Source organism: Saimiri boliviensis, chromosome 2 (genome assembly GCF_048565385.1).
Source record: "Saimiri boliviensis isolate mSaiBol1 chromosome 2, mSaiBol1.pri, whole genome shotgun sequence".
NCBI classification, from domain to species: Eukaryota; Metazoa; Chordata; class Mammalia; order Primates; family Cebidae; genus Saimiri; species Saimiri boliviensis.
In genome coordinates this window covers 166180664-166198871 of record NC_133450.1, presented here as the reverse complement: position 1 = coordinate 166198871, position 18208 = coordinate 166180664, and the positions used below count along the sequence as shown (strand labels likewise).

Here is an 18208-nt window from a genome sequence, read left to right as displayed (position 1 = left end):
TGGTCCTGTGATGCTCTTGCCTGTTTCTGGAGATCACTGATTCTGTCTCTTTGGCTCATCAGCTGCAATTTGTTTTATACCCATAGACTAACTCTCTCTGAATGGTATCCTCTGCCAACAGTCTATTCAAAGTCACAGCATTATAGCACAGTCACAGCATTAAAAGTTCTGCTTTGAAGTCAAGTGTGCACATATATAAGTTTATGTATATAATCAATAGCAGAGTATTTGCTGAGCCTAGAAAAATGGCTGCATCATGAGCTTCTCAGAATTTCAATTTTAAAATTATAAACATATACAATTATATGTCTATAATTATAGCTAAGGTATAGATAAAACTAGATATGGTTGTATACATTTAGAAAATTTCCAGGAAATTTTTCCAGGAAGATAACAAAACATTATCATAGTATCATCTTTAGGAAATGGGAATTGAAAGAGGAATGTGGAGAAATTTTATTCTCCACTTTAAACACTTTTGTACTCTTTGCATGTTTTAGTAGCCGTATGTATCATTTTAATCATGAGCTGTAACAGTTCACCATTACAGATGCTTGTGTTAGAACTTTTTTTTTTTCAATTTACTAAGGTGGGCATAAACATAATAATTTTATTCTGCTCACTAAAAATAGAGAAAAATCTGAACCTGCCAAATGAAATGGTGAGTCGAATTGCATCAGGAGACAAGTAAATTCTTATCTCACTCTTGCTCTGATTCTATGCTTTCCCAATCTTTTAACTTTCCATGGTGTGGGTCAGCAAAGGGAGGTCACATTACTCAGTTATATATTATATTTCTAGTTTTACACACTTTTCTCAGAAGAGCCTACTTGAAGAAATTGTCTTTAGTTGAAGAATCAAATGTTCTGATGATGTCTGATCTCTAAGAACAGAATCTGTTTTGTTATCAAGAGCATCCCAAATGAGAAAATCTAAGATTTTTATCATAAGTAAATCTAAGATGATTTTGAGCCATATAGACTTAAGGTACAAGGTTATATATGTACATCTCATATCTACATGTTAGCCATTTGTTCCAATTTTTAAAGGGCTCATTAATACTATTACTAGAAAAAGAGTGAATGAATTACATTTAAAAATGATGTGTAATTGAAGTACAGTCCAGTTTGAAGGCTTTTAATTTTTTTTCTATTGAAGAATGCAGTGTTCTGATTGTCAGATTTCTGTAATCATAATCTGATTTAGAAAATAACTATTAACTGTTTGAATAATCACTTACAAAAAATGAAGTAATTACCTTTCCTATGTAATTAGTAACTAGTTGAGGTTTGTATAGAAGTGACAGAATAAGATAAATTTGACTAGATGAGAATTTCTTAAGCTCTGTCAGTAATTTGTTTATATTATCTAACACCCCTAGTGTCTACCTCATAAGTGGGTGAGGAATGAGAATGAAATGACATAATATTTCGAAATAGTTTGAAATACTAAGTGTCATATTGTAATCATCTAATAAATACCAAGTAATATAAAAATATTGTGTAAAATAAGAAAAATGGTATCCAAACACACCAACATGATGTCAGTATACAAAATGCATATATATGCAGGCAAAGACATGAAAAAAGACCTGAGAAAATTCACACAACATTGTCAGCCATGAGGGAAGTAGAGCAAGATGGCTGAATAGAACCCTCCAGCAATTGTCACCCCGACAGAAACATCAAATCAAACAACTATCTAAACAAGAAAGTACCTTCATAAGAACCAAGTATCAGGTGAGTGATCACAGTACCTGGTTTTAACATCCTATCAAGGAAAAAGACACTGAAGAGGGTAGAAAAGACCATCTTGTATTGCTTACACAGCCCCTCCCCAGTCTCCTTGCAATGTAGCAAGCAGAGAGAGAGAGAGAAAGAGAGAGAATCTTGTGTTTGAGGGAGGGAGAGTGCAGTGATTATGGGACTTTGCATTGGAACTCAGTGCTGACTGTCATAGCGCAAAGCAATACAGGGAAGAATTCAGCTAGTTCCCACATTGGAAGCATTCAGATTGGACCTAGCAAGAGGGGAATTTTGTATGCCGGCAGTTAAAATTGGAGTTCTGGCTAGCATTACCACTGCAGGCTAAAGTGTTCTAAGGTCATAAATAAACTTGAAAGGTAGCCTAGGTCTTTCAAGGAGTAAATTTCCCCAGCAAGTTCTGGTGCTGTGCTGGGCTCAGAGCTGGTGAACTTAGGGTGTACAGGACCTAGTGAGACATCAGCTGGGGCAGCTAAGGGAGTGCTTGTGTCACCCCCTCCCCCAGCCCCAGACACAGCAGCTCTCGGTTTCAGTGGAGACACTTCTGTTTGAAAAGAGGGTAAGGAGGACTTTGTCTTGTAACTTGGTACCAGCTCAGCCAGAGTAAAATAAAACACCAAGCAGAGTCCTGAAGCCCCCATGCCAGGCCCTAGCTCCCAGACAACAAACATTTCTAGACACACCCTGGGCCAGAAGGGAACCCACTGCCCTGAAGGGAGATAACCAGACCGGACAGGATTCACCAAAAGCTGACTAAGAGCCCTTGGTATAAACCCCAGTGGTAGCCAGGCAGCACTCATCATGGGCCTAGGGCAGTAGTGGCCATGAGAGGAAATTCCTTCTGCTTGAGGAAATGAGAGAGAAGAGTGAAAAAGACTTTGTCTCAGAATTAGGGTTGCAGCTCAGCTGCAGTAAAATAAAGCACCAAGTAGATTCTGAATTCCTAGAGTTCCCGACTCCATACCCTTGCTCTCAGACAGCATTTCTACACCCAACCTGGGCCAGAAGGGAACTCGCCACCTTGAAGGGACAAAGACGCCTGGAGTGATTCACCACCTGCTGACTAAAGAGCCCTTGGACCCTAAATAAACATCAGTGGTGGCCAGGCAACAGTTTCCAAAGGCCTGCGTCAAGACCAAGTACTGCATTGGCTTTAGGTCTGACTCTGCACAGTTGCAGTAGTGATGGCCACAGAGGTGCTTGTGTCACCCTTCCTCCAGCTCTAGGAAGCTCAGCACAGAGAGAGAAACTCGTTCCTTTAGGGTAGAGTAAGAGAACAAGAGTCTCTACTTGGTAGTCCAGTTGCTTTGCAACTGATATCATTTGAGAAGAGGAGGATAATTGAGCTCCTGTTTGAAGAACAGCAATTTGAAAGTACTGCTTGAATGAACACAAGTTGGTGTCAGGATTCCAACTTTCTAGTTCTTTGTAGTGAGTTACCTAAGGTCTAAATTTTGTCCTGAACAGAATCTCTTGGGGAACTAAAATACTGCCAAGGAAAGCTCTTGATATTCCTACATCATGAATATTATTGAGCTCTAAGCCTTGAACTAGTCATGTCAGGAGAACCTTTAATTGCTCACGGCAGTTCTTGTGGACTGACAAGAAGTACTACTGGAGACCTTGGAGAATGGCCAAAAGGAAAGGATATGATCGTGATTGCTGGGAACCAGATGACTTTTGATTATGTGCATCCAAATCCTGAGTATCACTAAGCCAGAGACTGTTTAGTACTTGTTCCTCCTGGGAAGGCTTGCAGTAAACAAAAATATAGTTTAACATGTTAATGTTGTGAAATTCTGGAAGAAGAGCAGAAATATTCATTTATTCCTGGGTGTCCACATGAGCATAGGGGATTTCTAAAGTGTAAGAAGTGACAGGATAGCCATGGTTTTATAAAATCTCAGATTCTAACCTCAACCTGGCCCTTCCCCTTACTATCTTGAGCATTAAGCTCAATAAAGCTTAATGCTTTATAAAACTGTGGTGACAATTACATTTAGTTAAAAGAGTATAAAACTTAAACAGGTTGATATATATATAAAATGTTTAGTATAGTGTCCAACACATAGAAAAGTCTCACCAAAGTAATCAAATATAGTAGGTACCACCTTATCTATGGCTTTGCTTTAATAGTTTTAGGTACATACAGTCATCTGTCTGAAAATATTATAGTATTTTGAGAGAGAATATTCCCATAAGAGTATACTGTTGCTCTATTTTATTATTAGTTATTATTGTTAATCTCTTACTCTGAATGATTTATAAATCAAACTGTATAATAGGTACCTATGTAAAGGAATAAACAGTCTATATAGGATTTGGTACTATCCACAGTTTCCAGCATCCATGGGATGTCCTGGAACATATCTCCCATGGATAAAGTGGGCTACTGTGTTAGTTTCAGTTCCTCAGATTTCCTGGGCTACCTGACGTTACGATCTACAATTCTTTAATACCTGCTACCTCAATCAGCAGCATGCTTAGCACACAGCATATGTTTGATAACAGCTAAATCTAAAATAAAAATCAAGATTTCCAGTTGACCTGAAGCTAGGGAAGCCTACATGTTATCTTTTTTTATTTAGAAACAGAGTCTCTACAGAGAGTATCTGATGACACGGGAGATGCCATGATAGAGTCAGTCTGGTGGAGAAGATGCCTAGATCTTCATCAGTCCCAAAGCCACATTATCCGTCTAGGGCTGGTTTTGTAAGATCAACAGAACCCGTGTCATTGACATAATCCTCATTACTGCCAGCATTCTTACTGTTTTAAATGCCTATGTAATAGTTGTTTTTCTTATTTCACTGAATTCTTACAATGCCTTAGGACAGGCATCCCCAAACTGCGGCCCCTGAGGCCATTTATCCGGCCCCCCTCCGCACTTCGGGAAGGGGCACCTCTTTCACTGGTGGTCAGTGAGAGGAGCACAGTATGTGGCGGCCCTCCAACGGTCTGAGGGACAGTGAACTGGCCCCCTGTGTAAAAAGTTCGGGGACGCCTGCCTTAGGATATGTTTTATTCCTATGTTAACAAGAAAGCTGAGTCTCAGAGTGGTTATATAACTTGTCTGATGCCCCGCAGTAGTGAGTGAAAAAGCCAAGACTGGAATGAGGGCCACAGAGAGCTGGATCAGCCTTTTTGCCAGGGAAGCTAAGCTAAAAGTCTATCTATCTAGACTGGCAGCCCTGACATCCTACTCGGCTTTATTGATATCCTGACTTGCTCTAGACTTGTCTGAAACCCTGGCTTACCTAGCTCCAAAGCTTATGAAGCTTCTGCCAAACCAGAGAACCACCATTTGAGTAGTGAGGAAATACTCTCCAAAGAACAATAAATGTGACAAATTATCAGAGACCTTAGAGACTCCCATCATGAATCCCAGTTTCAGAAATTGTGTCTCAAAAAACTGAAGTCTTAATAAATATTAGGTTGGTGCAAAAGTAATTGTGGTTGCCATTAAAAGTAATGGCAAAACAGCAATTACTTTTGCACCAACCTATAAAAAAGACTCATTGTGAGTCACCACAATGGAAGGTAAAAGGTGTACTCTTATATTATCAGGGAAATAAACATCATCAGTTTAAAAATTCTCACAGCATTTGTTGTTTCTCTAAAGGACAGCATGATTATGCACCCTAAATGGAATGTAATTATTTTTGTCAGAAAATGATCTTCATATATATACCAGTCATTCCTTGGGGCAGGGTGGGGTTCATGGGTTTTGGGGAATGTTACTGTTTTCAAGTTACATATGAACACTCCAAGTTGTGTCTGAGTTTCCAGCAAAATGACACTGTTGCCTTTGCTGTGCTGTAAGTGAGCTACTGAGTAAGAAAATAAGTATCAACAAGATTTATTTATTAGACTAAGTGAGTATATGAACATTCCAAGGGCAAAATTACAGAAGACATGGTTAGGAGTGAACTTTCCTCATCTCCTTGATGTCTTTATCTCTCATATTAAGTTTTTCTCTCTCATATTAAGTTTTGCATAGTTAGCAACATTCTTAATTCCTTGTACAAGACACATTTCCTGTGAAAAATAGTTTTACCTGTTTGTCTCAACATATATGTGTGCTCTTTGTGATATGGCATCGGGCACTCTGTGACCTGTTGCTTTGTCATCTTTCCCATTTAGTCTTTCCATCTATTTTTCAAACTCATCAAGATACCTTCCACTTTCCAGCTTCTCCATTACATACCTAAGGGTTTTCCTTAATTATCCAACCTAAAATATAATAATCGCCAAATGATAGAACTCTATGATAACTACATGATAGAATGATGGAAATGATTTCCAGCATTTCTGTCTGAGTGCTAGAAATCTCCTAGCCTACTTTGAAGCAAGTCAAAAGCAACTGTGAAGTTAATATAATGAAAGTATTCTCTCTTTTTGAGGCCCACTATTACAATTTTCCTCATCTCCAAGCTGGTAGGAAATGCTTTTGCTTTGTGATCATTTTCTTCAAAGGACCTAGGGAGGGATCATTTTCTCTAACCAGCTCATGAAATACACGGAGGTCTACAAAAGTGAAGTGACATGCCCAAGAGCTCATGACAAGTAAATAAGTGTCTTAAGCTAAATGCATCCAGAGTGAATATTCTTAACCTTGTACTTGTCTCATCCTATGCTTAGGCTAACGTTTGCAAACAGCAGGGAAAACAACTGCAGATTGAGACTTGAGGGAGAAGGGTAGGAGATGGTCCCTAGCAAATCTCTTGGCCTGGGGATCACCTGCTCGTAGGGATCAAAACAGTGAAACAAGCTATTCATAAGTACATCAAGGACGAGTGGGCCATTGTTTTCAGAACCAGCTGTGGAGAATCTGTTGAAACAGCTGCTGCTGCTGCACCAAGAAGGGAGGGAGGGCGGAGCGGTACTGGTGGAAGGGTGAGCTAGGAGGGAGGTTCCCAAGGACCCTGCCACGCCACCTCCTGGCAAACCAGGAAGTATTTTTGCAGTAAGTGCATTGGACTGAGCCACCTTTGGAACCTACCCGAAGTATTAACGGCACACCGGAGGCCTTAGATGGGTGCAGTCACTGCAAACTCTCAGCGGGCTGCTGCTCCAGAGGCTGCGGGCTGGCAGCTAACTAGGCAGAGCCCAGCGCAGTGATTCAGCGCTGTCCGAAAGTACACAGAGTGGAGCCCTCAGCCCACTGTGCTGTCTTTGCAAATCGTGACCGAGCAAAGTCCGTGGTAAACAAGCCTCGCTGCAGCTGCCTCCGGTTGAGCGCCCCCTGCGCCTTCCTCCACCCAGCATTTCCCACGCGCCCGCGCTCGCGCTCGGCTCTGCAGCCCCTGCCGTCCTCTCTCCCAACCCCTGAGAAATCGCCCCATATTTTGGCCCATCCCAGGTCCCGGCCCCTGTGGCTGGCGCATCATACTCACCATCTCTTGCCTGAGGAGGTGTAGCTTGGTTTCTAGCTTCTCCAGGGCGCTGGAGTGGCTACCTCGTGGGGAGCCAGAGGTTGGGGAGGACGAAGAGGAGGACGACAAGGAGGGAGGGAAGCTGCAGCAGCTGCTGCTGCTACTGCAGCCGCCACCGCTCCCTCCGCGGGGGTCCGTGTCTCTTTCCCTGGGAACCTGCTCCTCCCCACGGAGAGAGCGCACTAGGCTCTCAGGTACTTTGCGCCCCAGCTTCAGCTCGATGTCTCTGAGATCTGGCAGCGGGCTGTCTTCCATGACTTTTCGAGAATGGCGATAATGGTAATAAAACGAAGCAGACGAGAGGCAGCCACAGCCTCGAAGGCTGCCGCGAGATCAGCAGACCTCTCGGGGCGCCAGGGTCTCTATCCTCCGCGGCTCCGGGGCACCGTCCTCTCCATAACCACCCGCGCAGTGTCAGCCCTGAAATCCGCACAGGACACGGGGGGTCGCAGCTGCAGTTCGCCGGCCGCCACAGCTCCTCCGACATTAAGATGGTCTAGACCGCCTCATTCTCTTTCTTTTTGGCCACCTCACTGCAAAGTTGAGTTCACTGATATTGCAGAGGGTGGGGAGGGGGGGGGGAAGCAAGCACTGAAAGAAAAGAGAGGGAAATGAGATCTGTTTTAGTTTTACCAGGGGAAAAATTTCACATTATTAAACCGTCCGTTCACATCCCTGCGCCGTTCACTGACTGCCCATCTGGTACTACGCGACACAAAATAATAATGCAGCTACAAACGATGTCCTGGGTCGTTTCATTTTCCAGCCATATGTCTCCAGGCTTTCGGGATATCCTGGATTGTCAGAAATCTCCGGTCAGTGAAAGAGGAATTCGGTCCTGTGCATGGACGCATAAAAAAGAGCTAGTTCGCTTAGCAGGATTTTAACGGCTTCCTTGATGCAGCAAAAATGCCCTTCTTCCCATTTAGGCTGTTTGATCCAAGTCATTGTGTTCCTCTAAGCTTCGGAAACTTTAAACTCCTCTGGCAGGTGGACCAAACCAGGGCCAACCCTTGTACCGTATATCACAGACAATAAGAGTAAAGCGGATTTTCCCAACCCTGCCGCTAGTAGTAGAGTTTCAATGTCCTGCTTTAGTTAGGAGTGCCAGTATTATTAGGGTATTTGATTTTGCAGTTTTCCCTACTAAATTGCCTGGTAGCTACAACCTTTAAAACAGGTTTTAAACTAAGAGATAGAGGAATGACTTTATATTTGGTATTGTTCTTTTCCCATCCCACTACCTTCCTCAAAGGAAAAGCAAACAAAAAAAATCTCTTTTTAGAAGCCTTTCCTAATAATTTTATACTAATAAAAAGAGTGAAACAGTTTTCATCAAAACTTCAGTGGAAATGTAAAATCAAAATTAATTATCCTACCAACTGTTACAGTTTGCAAGCAAAAGTGAAGAATTAAATAACCAGAATAACTAGTGTAACTGCTGAGATAGCAGTGGAATTTTAAGAGGGAACAGTTGCTGAGATACTTACTTTTATTTTAATAATATAAGAAAAAAAATTGGGAATAACAATTTAAAATGTTTTCCTCTTTGATAATTTATAAATTAATTTATAGATATTTTTCAATGATACAAATTGTACAATTAATTGTATATTTGAAAAATTGTATAATTTTTTAATTTGTACAATTGTACCATCCATTAATCTGAGATACTTCTACCAAGCAAGTTATAATGAGCTACATGGATTACAGATTTGAATCAGCATTGAGTTTGTTTCAAAAATGCTTAAGTAGAGGATACTAATTTCTATCTAGCAAACTACAATTTTTGGTTTTCATTGAAATATTTCAAAGTATGGACCCCTCTATTTCTGTGACAAATAAGTATTTGTGTTCTTGATCACTCCCAGGCTCTATTTCCAGAGACATCACTCAGGTTGTACACTTGAAAGAACATAGGTATATACATCTCAGAGTTTATTTTTAATCATATCGTACTCTAGGAAACCTAATACAGAGAGGAAACATAGGCCTTCTGAATGAAATATTTCCTGTCAGAGAGAAAATTGCTAAACTTTCTTATTAACATGGTAGAAATTTGCATGTTATTTCTCCCTCTTAAAAAGAAATGAAGAAAATAGTTATAAGTTAGGTGACCCATTTCAAAATTAGAATTACCATTTATAGAATCCAGGGAAAACAAGACCAAATCTCAACTCACTGATAAAACTACATGCTTGGTCCTAAATTTGGAAAACCACAAGCTCATTGCATAAGAATTGCACTGTGACATGTAATTATGAAAGGCTTGTGTTTCAGTCAAGAACAGTTTATTATTACAAAACCCTTACAAAGTTCAGCATCGGGCTAAGAGCAGTTTATAGATGCGATATCTAGCTTGAACTTGGTCAGTAAAAAAAAAAAAAAAAAAAAAAAAAAAAAAAAACTGTCAAATGATCATGTGTCAATATAGAAAAATGGGACACCTCCTTTGCTATGAATCACAGACTATAAAATCAGTATTTGAGGTTGAAGGTAACATATGTGTGTGTGTGTGTGTGTATTTGCTTTTTAAGGAAGTCTGCAGAAGAAACTCATCTGAGAGTAAAAATGTGATGTATAGTAAAGTAACCCTTTGTGAAATATAAAACAAATGAAAACTTTTGAATAAAAGCTTAGTATGTCAAGCCTTCAAAATTTTTTCAGTTAAATGCCTATTGACATTTTAGTTTAAAATGGAGACATTTTGAATGATGTTTTAGTTAATTTTCAGAATATATTAAAATCATTGAATGTTTATGGGTCTATAATAGATTGTTGTTAATCATACCATAACTGCTTTATGTGGTTTAATCTGGGGACATTTCATACTCAAACTATTTGGAAATAATTTTTTTTTTTACTTTTGTTCTTGACCATGATTTTTGTTTATTTTCAAGATTCTCAAGAAACTATGTAAGCTTGAGCAATATAGCGAGACCCCACCTCTTCAAAATATTTAAAAATTTCCCAGGCATGGTGGCATGCACTTGTAGTCTTAACTAAGAGGTCAGGGGTCGGGGACTGAGTCTGTAAGACTACTTGAATCTAGGGGTTCAAGGTTGCAGTGAGCTATGATTGCACCACTGCCCTTTAGTCTGTGAGACAGAGTAAGAAGCTGACTCAAAAAAAAAAAAAAAAAAAAAAAACAGACAAAAATGCCCACAAACAACAAGGATAAAAATATGTGAGATGTTTTCCAATTGCTCTTAGCCTAATAATTTAATGACAGCTTGATTTGGGGAATCAGTTGAGAAGTCTCTGCAGTAATAAGTCCACGATGGGGGCTTGGGGTAGAAGTGAGTTCAGCAACAAGTGGGAGAGGGAACATAGGGAGAACTGAGAAAGACAGGGAAAAATTCTTGAGTCATCACTCTTAGCAGTGCTGTGTTGCTGCTCCTGTTTTTCTTGTCCATCTCTAACTACCTCTGTTTCTTTGATTAATAGCATTTGCCATGCTAACAGCCATCTAAATTCACAGTATTTCTCCAAGCCTAATACATTGCAAAGTAAAATTGTAAAAATTGTTATTGTATTGTTTTTATTTGTGCTGTAATTTTTTATACTTTATTATATGCTTCCTTTGTAGACCACCTTATGCGTGAGCTAGATTTTCCTTTTTTTTTCTATTAAAATGCACAAGGAATCTAAATGAGTGTGAAACTGTGGAGGACTTTAAGAGACCGAGTTTCTTCCCTAGTTAGATCATGTTCATGAAGAAGGAAAGGGAGCCTCCTATTTATCTTTTTTAAAAAAGTAAACAACTGGTGGATAATTAAATAAGAACATTGTTGGACTCAGATGACAGGTTTTGAAAGAATGCCTCAGTCACAACAGACTGATGTGATGCACACTTCACACATTCCACACTTAGAACACTTCCTGGTTTGAGACCCAGTATTTGCAGCAAGAGTAGACTCAACAAGGCTTCACGTAGTGTGGGTAACAACACTCCTTAATCTGCTGTTGGCATCTGCTGTGGTTAAAAGAAGAAAGGCCTTCCACCTTCTTTCTGGCACTGATTGCAAGTTTGCAGCATTCCCAGCTCTTACTGGCACAGAGTTCAAGGGCTAGGAGTCTCTTACCTGAGACTCCACTCCCCACAATGCAGAATAATATCAAGCAGCCAACAGCCTCAAATTACCCTTAAGAATTTTAGGAAGCTACTATTTAATGAGTATCAGGTTCTTTGACTTTTTGTTTTTAAATGTGTAGAGCTGCTGCTTCTACAAATATTTTTATTCAGTTTATATGCATAACAAGGAAGATGTTACAGCAAAGCTAAAGAATGTTGACCCTATCCATATACGGTGAAATTACGTATCTGCTAAAGTTACTAAGGTTTTATCCTGCTTATTTATAGAGTCATTTAATTTACCTATAATTTTATAGTTGTCTTAGGTCTGTTTTACTAAGTGAAATCATCTAGTTATTACCAACTTGAACCACTTGAACATGAGAATGTTATATATACATATTACTATCTCTATATCTACCTAACAATCAATCTATCTGAAATCTCTTTCTAAGGTGTATAGACCCTTTAAATAATCTGTAATTGAAATCTAATTAATATTTATAATCAGAGCTAAACACTTCCCTGAGGATTTAGTAGACAATACTAAAAGTAGGTCACCAGCATCTAAGTCTTCCTTATCCCCTCTTCACAATCCCTGTCAAATCTCTCTGCCTTCATTATTTGTAATAGCATCCTTCATTTGCTTTTTCTTGTTATCGTGAGCTCTATATTCCTACTGAAAGGTGCAATGCAGGACCAAGAAAAGAGATCTCTTAAGCTAACCTCTACAGCCATTCCAATTTGACCTATAGAATGGACTTGCTAGGTTATTTCAATGCTGTGTTGGTTTATGTTTGCAACTAACTCTCTGAAAATATAAAAATAACTGATTTGTAGCTTTTAGCAACATTCATGGTGTAAATACTCTCATCATGGCTGATAGTAAGCTACCAGTGTGAGTTGGGAAAGAATGGGAAGTCATTCAGCATTACATAGTCTTTCCACTATGCACTTAAAACACACATAAATAACCTCAAAAGCATAAAGAGTAGTAGGCACAGAGAGTAGTAAAATGTATTCAAGTAATTAGGAAGTGATGAGTTTTTATTCTTTATGAACTTTGTTTTAGTTTCCCTGTATTAAAGCTTATACAATGCAATTTTAAAAATAATGGCTGTGTTTAGGAACCAGTTTGCGGAATTCTCAAAAATTTAGCAGTTGTCTCTGCACACTAGAATTGGTTGGCACCAGGACACTTGTGTTTCATAAAATTATTGGAGGGTGATCATTAATTATGGTTAAGAAAGAAAGACTCAAAGCCAGAAAACGTGCAGTTTTAAGTTTAAGGGTTGGGCAGAGCCATAATTTTGGAAAATGAATCCCAAGGTCAGAAAGCAGGAAGATTACTGAACTTGTGACCTGTGTTATGCTAGATTCTTAGGATTGCCATAACAACGTACCATGCAACAGCAATTTAGTGTCTTAAAGTTCTATAAGTTCAAGTCCGAAATCAAGATGTGAGCAGTGCCATGCTCCCTCCAAAGCTTCTAGGGAAGGATTCTTCCTTGCCTCTTCCATCTTCTGGGAGACCCAGCATTCCTTTGCTTGTGTTTACATATCTCCAATCACTGCTTCTGTTTTTACATGGCTATTTTCCCTCTGTGCTTCTGTCTAAATTTCTTTCTTCTTATATGCACACCTGCCATTTTGGATTAAGTTAGCTAATTATAACTGCAACAACCCCATTTCTCAAATACGGTTATATTCTGAGGTATCATAGGGTTAGAATTTCAGGATCTCTTTTGTAGGGGACAGACTTCAAATCATAACACTGTAGAGAGGTGTGGGGTCTTGGAGGTGTAGTTTAGCTATGAGGATTTGAAAATATGAGATAGCTGAAATAATCTTTTTGTTTCATAGTTTGTTTTTTACTTGACAGAGATATAAAAGCAGCCAAAGGTTGGGCGTGGTGGCTCACGCCTCTTAATCCCAGCACTTTCAGAGGCTGAGGCAGGTGGATGAGGTCAAGAGATCGAGACCATCCTGGCCAACATGGTGAAACCCTGTCTCTACTAAAAATACAAAAATTAACTGTGTATGGTGGAGCGTGACTGTAGTCTCAGCTACTTAAGAGGCTGAGACAGGAGAATCGCTTGAACTCAGGAGGCAGAAGTTGTAGTATGCCAAGTTCCAGCCTTGCGATAGAGCAAGATTCTGTTTCAAAAAATAAATAAAAGAAAGAAAAGAAAGCAGCCAAGAACACGTAAAGTCACTGCAAAGAATAGATAACAAACTTTTACTTAATCACAAAAAAAGTATTAAAAATTACAGGCTACTTTACATCACTACATACATTATGAATTAGAAAATAACTATTAGCCTTTTTTAAAAAAAATGTGCTTTTATGGGCTAGAAAACTAGTCACAGAGACATCCTTATTTTGCCATCCAGTGACATAGTCATAGACATAATTCATACAACACACCTTTGATATCTTTTACCAAATATAATGATGATGTCTAAAATTGTATTTGAGATGTGCCCCACAATATATGGTACAATCATTCAAATAAACATAAAAGAGCTGAAAGAAATACTCCATTTCTATCTCCTAGCTTAAAAGCAATCCTATGAACTTGGATTTAAAAAGGATTTGACAGATTTTTTTGAAATATTGTTATCATAAATGTAACACAGAAGCTATGCAATTGAAACTGTAACCTTATTGAAGGTAGAGAAAAGCAATGGTGAGTACACAGAGGATGGTGTCTAAGAGGTTTAAAGGGAGCTATAATATTCCACTATCTTTTTGACCTCAGGATGTGGCACATCCTATAAAATTCCCTCTTGAATGTCCCTCTCAATTTTGTGATCAGTATGCATTTCCGACAGTGTCTTATGAATGTATCTAGTTTCTTTATATTTCAGGCTCCTAGCTTCTCCTTATCTTTGGTTCTGTAGGCTTGGAAGGATGTGCAAAACTTGTTTTCAGAAGCCCTGGAAGAATGAGAATAAGGAATAAAATTTTTTATGCATTTTTTTCATTTTGAAAATAACACAGAAATTCTATGCCAAGACATATGTGAATTAGCTGATATTATTTGGGAGTTAAAACTCAAGAACTCTGCATACGAGAATTGCAGATCCTAGTCTTATGACTTAAGAACATTACTCTACATTTGAAAATTAGCCTTCTTAAGATACTAACCAGCCTCATTCTCTGCGTGTGTGTATGTATGTGATTTTCTTTCAGAAGTGTGTGTGATTTAATGAGAATACTTTGTGATCATGAGACATATTCAATATATGCATCTTCTGTAAAAGATAAATACTGTAATTAGGTCTTAAAAATATTAAGAAAGATAGTTACTGCTCATATTCATCTGATAAATCAACAGGTACCTTTTTAAAATCAGAAAACACTTTTACACCAAAGTAGCATAAATCACTATGATAAAATAATGTGGGAAAAACTGACAAAGTACTGGTTACAAAGGGAGCTGCTATGTAGTCAGCACTATTTTATGAAAGGGCCTTACAGGTTTTGTACTGCTTAATTCTCATAACAACCCAGGGAAATGAATGTTATTAACTCTCCTCTACTAAGATGCATTTGAAGTTCCAAGAGGTAAAATCAGTCATGCAATGTTCCACTGGTGTCAAGTGAGAAAGCTGCGAATTGTCTTAAATTATATTTTATTCTCTGCCAGGCATGGCAGCGGACACCTGTAATTCCAGCATTTTGGGAGGCTGAGGCTGAAAGATCATTGGAGACCAGGAGTTTGAGACCAACCTAGGCAACATAGTAAGAAGCCTCGTCTCTCCCTCTCTCTATATATATTTTTTTCACAAATCTGTGTTTTATCCATTATCCACAAATGGGCATTATCCCTCTTTCAAAACTGTTAAGAGTTCTGCTTCTGAACACAGAGAGTCACACATCCCTTAGTAACAGGAGTATATTCTGAGAAATGAATCACAGGTGATTTAGTTGGTGTGCAAACATCATAGAGTGTACTTACACATAAATAGATTGGATAGCCTAATGCACACTTAGGCTATCGGAGACGGCCTAGGCTACAAACCCGTACTGCACGTTCCCATACTGATGCTGTCAGCAAATGTGAAACAATGGTAAGTATATATAAACGTAGAAAATATAATGCATTGTGCTACCTTATTAGGACAGCTACAACGTCACTAGGTGATAGGAATTTTTCACTTTCCATTATAATTTTATGGGCTCACCATGTTATATATGGTCTATTCTTGAATGCAGTGTTACGCATCACACAACTGTATTGTTGAGAAGCCAAAATCATGTTACTACTGATGACGATTTTGAAAAATTCATATTCCAAGTGAGGTAGAGATCAAAGATAGATGAAAAAAGGAGATACATGTTTTCTTGGAAGATTCATTTGCAGTGACTCATTAGAGGACATTAGAATGTTCTAGAAGGCTGATCCCATTCCCCACCTGTGATTTTGAATGAACTATCATACCTTCCTCTAACACAGGATCTATATGTGAGGCTGATTCTGCCTTTTGGTGGAGCCTGGATCTGAATAGATGTGGGAACTCGTTCTTTGGTTCACAGGTGACGGCTCTAAAAGAAGGGTAATGACAGGAGGGCAACACATACGTGAATGTGTGCTGTATGAAAGTTTGTGCAACAAGCAACTGAACAGAGGGATTTATGACCTTTTGTTTACAGGGACTGTTCCTTATCATTCTCATGTGGCAAATGCCAAGGGCATGGCAAATTCACAGGGGAGGGCTGTAGTCCCAGATACCCTGACATTCCAGAAGACAAAAGGCAGCTGAAAATGAATTGCTCAACTCCAACTAATGTCTTTTGTGATTTTTCGATACCCAAACCATGTGCTGTTGCTGATTTTGCAGCGGCTGATCCTCAGTTCCACAATAAACTTTGGCTTTGATAGTTCAAACACTTCAAAGCTTGTTTTAAGAACATGCTCAGTTCTATTTAAATTTTAATATGCTCTACTAGAAAGCACTTCGTATTTGTTTTGAGTTTATGGGTAAAGGCTGGATCTTAAAGGGTCAATTGAGAAGATATGACAATAAGTATCTAAGGGGCCATAGCAAAAGATATGGTCTCAGAAAGAAAGAGAGGGAGCGAAAGAGGGAAGATAAGGGGAGGGAGTAAGAAAGAGATGGGGGCGGGGAGAGAGGGGGAGAGAGAGAGAGAGAGAGAGAGAGACTTTCTGATAGAGGTAAACATCTAACAGTTTGATGCATACAGGAATGGTCAGTCTGTTACAGTAGAAACCCATCTCATTTGACACCTGTGTAGAAATTGGAGCAGAAACACACGTCTATCTCTCTGTGTTTTGGTTTTGTGCTGAAGATGATTTAGGAGTGTAATAAAATGCTGAAAAGACAAATATGTATTACTTGTAAATAGCTTGTTATAACTCCTTTGTAAAAAAGTCTTTATCTACTTAGGTACTAACTTACATCAACTTTCAAAACATCTAAGTTATGACTATATCTGAAGTGAAATAAATGTACTGTTAGTGTCCAAGCAAATTAGCATTTTGGGGAGCTGGTGACCAAGTTTTAAAATAAGGCATCTAATTAGACTTAGCAATTCACCTTGTAGGGATTTATCTTTAAAAAGGTGGCCAGGTGCGGTGGCTCACGCCTGTAATCCCAGCACTTTGGGAGGCCGAGGCGGGCGGATCACGAGGTCGAGAGATCGAGACCATCCTGGTCAACATGGTGAAACCCCGTCTCTACTAAAAATACAAAAAAACTTAGCTGGGCATGGTGGCGCGCGCCTGTAATCCCAGCTACTCAGGAGGCTGAGGCAGGAGAATTGCCTGAACCCAGGAGGCGGAGGTTGTGGTGAGCCGAGATCGCGCCATTGCACTCCAGCCTGGTGCCTGGAGACAAAGTGAGACGCTGTCTCAAAAAAAAAAAAAAAAAAAAAAAAAAAAAAAAAAAAAAAAAGTAATCAGCAATATGTGAAAACATCTATTTATAAATATGTTCAATACAAAATCCTAGGAGGAAAAAGTCACCAAGCAAGCAAATGATGCTATATAAAGTTCTGACAGTAAGGAAAATAGGTAAATAAATTATGTATGTAGTTTGAACATCTTTACAACCAATAATGGGAAGGTGACTGAAGGACACTTAATGACTTGGGAAATACTGGCAATTTATTGTTAACTGAAGAAAAAGAAGCTAAAAACAAATGTCAGTAATGTGCTTTAACACACTCACATACATACTTATATATACACACATACACATATACATATATGATGGATATTTAAAGTTGTAGAAAATGGTTGAGGGCTGTGAAAGTTTAGAGAAAATAAATTCATAGAAAATATATATGCATATTTACCAAATAATATAAAGCTATCACCCTGTGATTAGATTATGGGAGGTTTTAAAATTTTATCTTTGTCCTTTTCTGTTTTTAACTTTCATTAATTATAACTGTAACACAGAATATTGCTTTCAAATTTTCTTTTTAGTATTTATTTTTCATTTTATTGTTTAATGCTTATATGTGACTTTTTAACAGGTTTTTAAAATCTAACCTTGAGGAAAGAAATTAAGCGTTGTAGTTTTGAATGGGAGTCTTGAGTTTTTAACAAGTAAAAATATCATTACCCGACAACTCTGTATCATAATTATAAAGCTTTCTAAAAAGCCTTTGTTAATACTAAATCCATACTAAATATAAAAAACCTAACTCTATAAAGTACCAATAATGTGATTATTCTCTGGGTACTTCATGACAGATTTGCTTTATATCTCTCCCATAATTAATTGAGGTATCTATTCTGGTACATTATTTGATTTCGGAATAACTAGTAGAGAGCAAAGAGTAGGAATTGTGCAAGATGATTGCCAAATCCATAGCAGAACTATGTGAAATAAAATAGTTAAAAGCAGAGTACATGTCACTTTTATTAAATAACAAGAACTCTGTATTTTTAATAAATGAT

General features: G+C 38.5%; 1 protein-coding gene and 1 long non-coding RNA gene across 2 annotated transcripts in view; one reads left to right on the top strand and one right to left on the bottom strand.

The window, feature by feature from the left end:
* LURAP1L (leucine rich adaptor protein 1 like) overlaps nucleotides 1-8196 on the bottom strand; it is a 39955-nt gene extending 31759 nt beyond the window's left edge. Inside the window, exon 1 of the mRNA XM_003928160.4 lies at nucleotides 7160-8196. Within this exon, the coding sequence (XP_003928209.2) occupies nucleotides 7160-7453 (294 nt within the window). The 5' untranslated portion in view covers nucleotides 7454-8196. The remainder of the gene's footprint in view (nucleotides 1-7159) is intronic.
* The window catches only part of LOC141582836 (uncharacterized), a 452087-nt gene that overhangs the window by 184262 nt on the left and 249617 nt on the right, over nucleotides 1-18208 (top strand). The window lies entirely within an intron of this gene.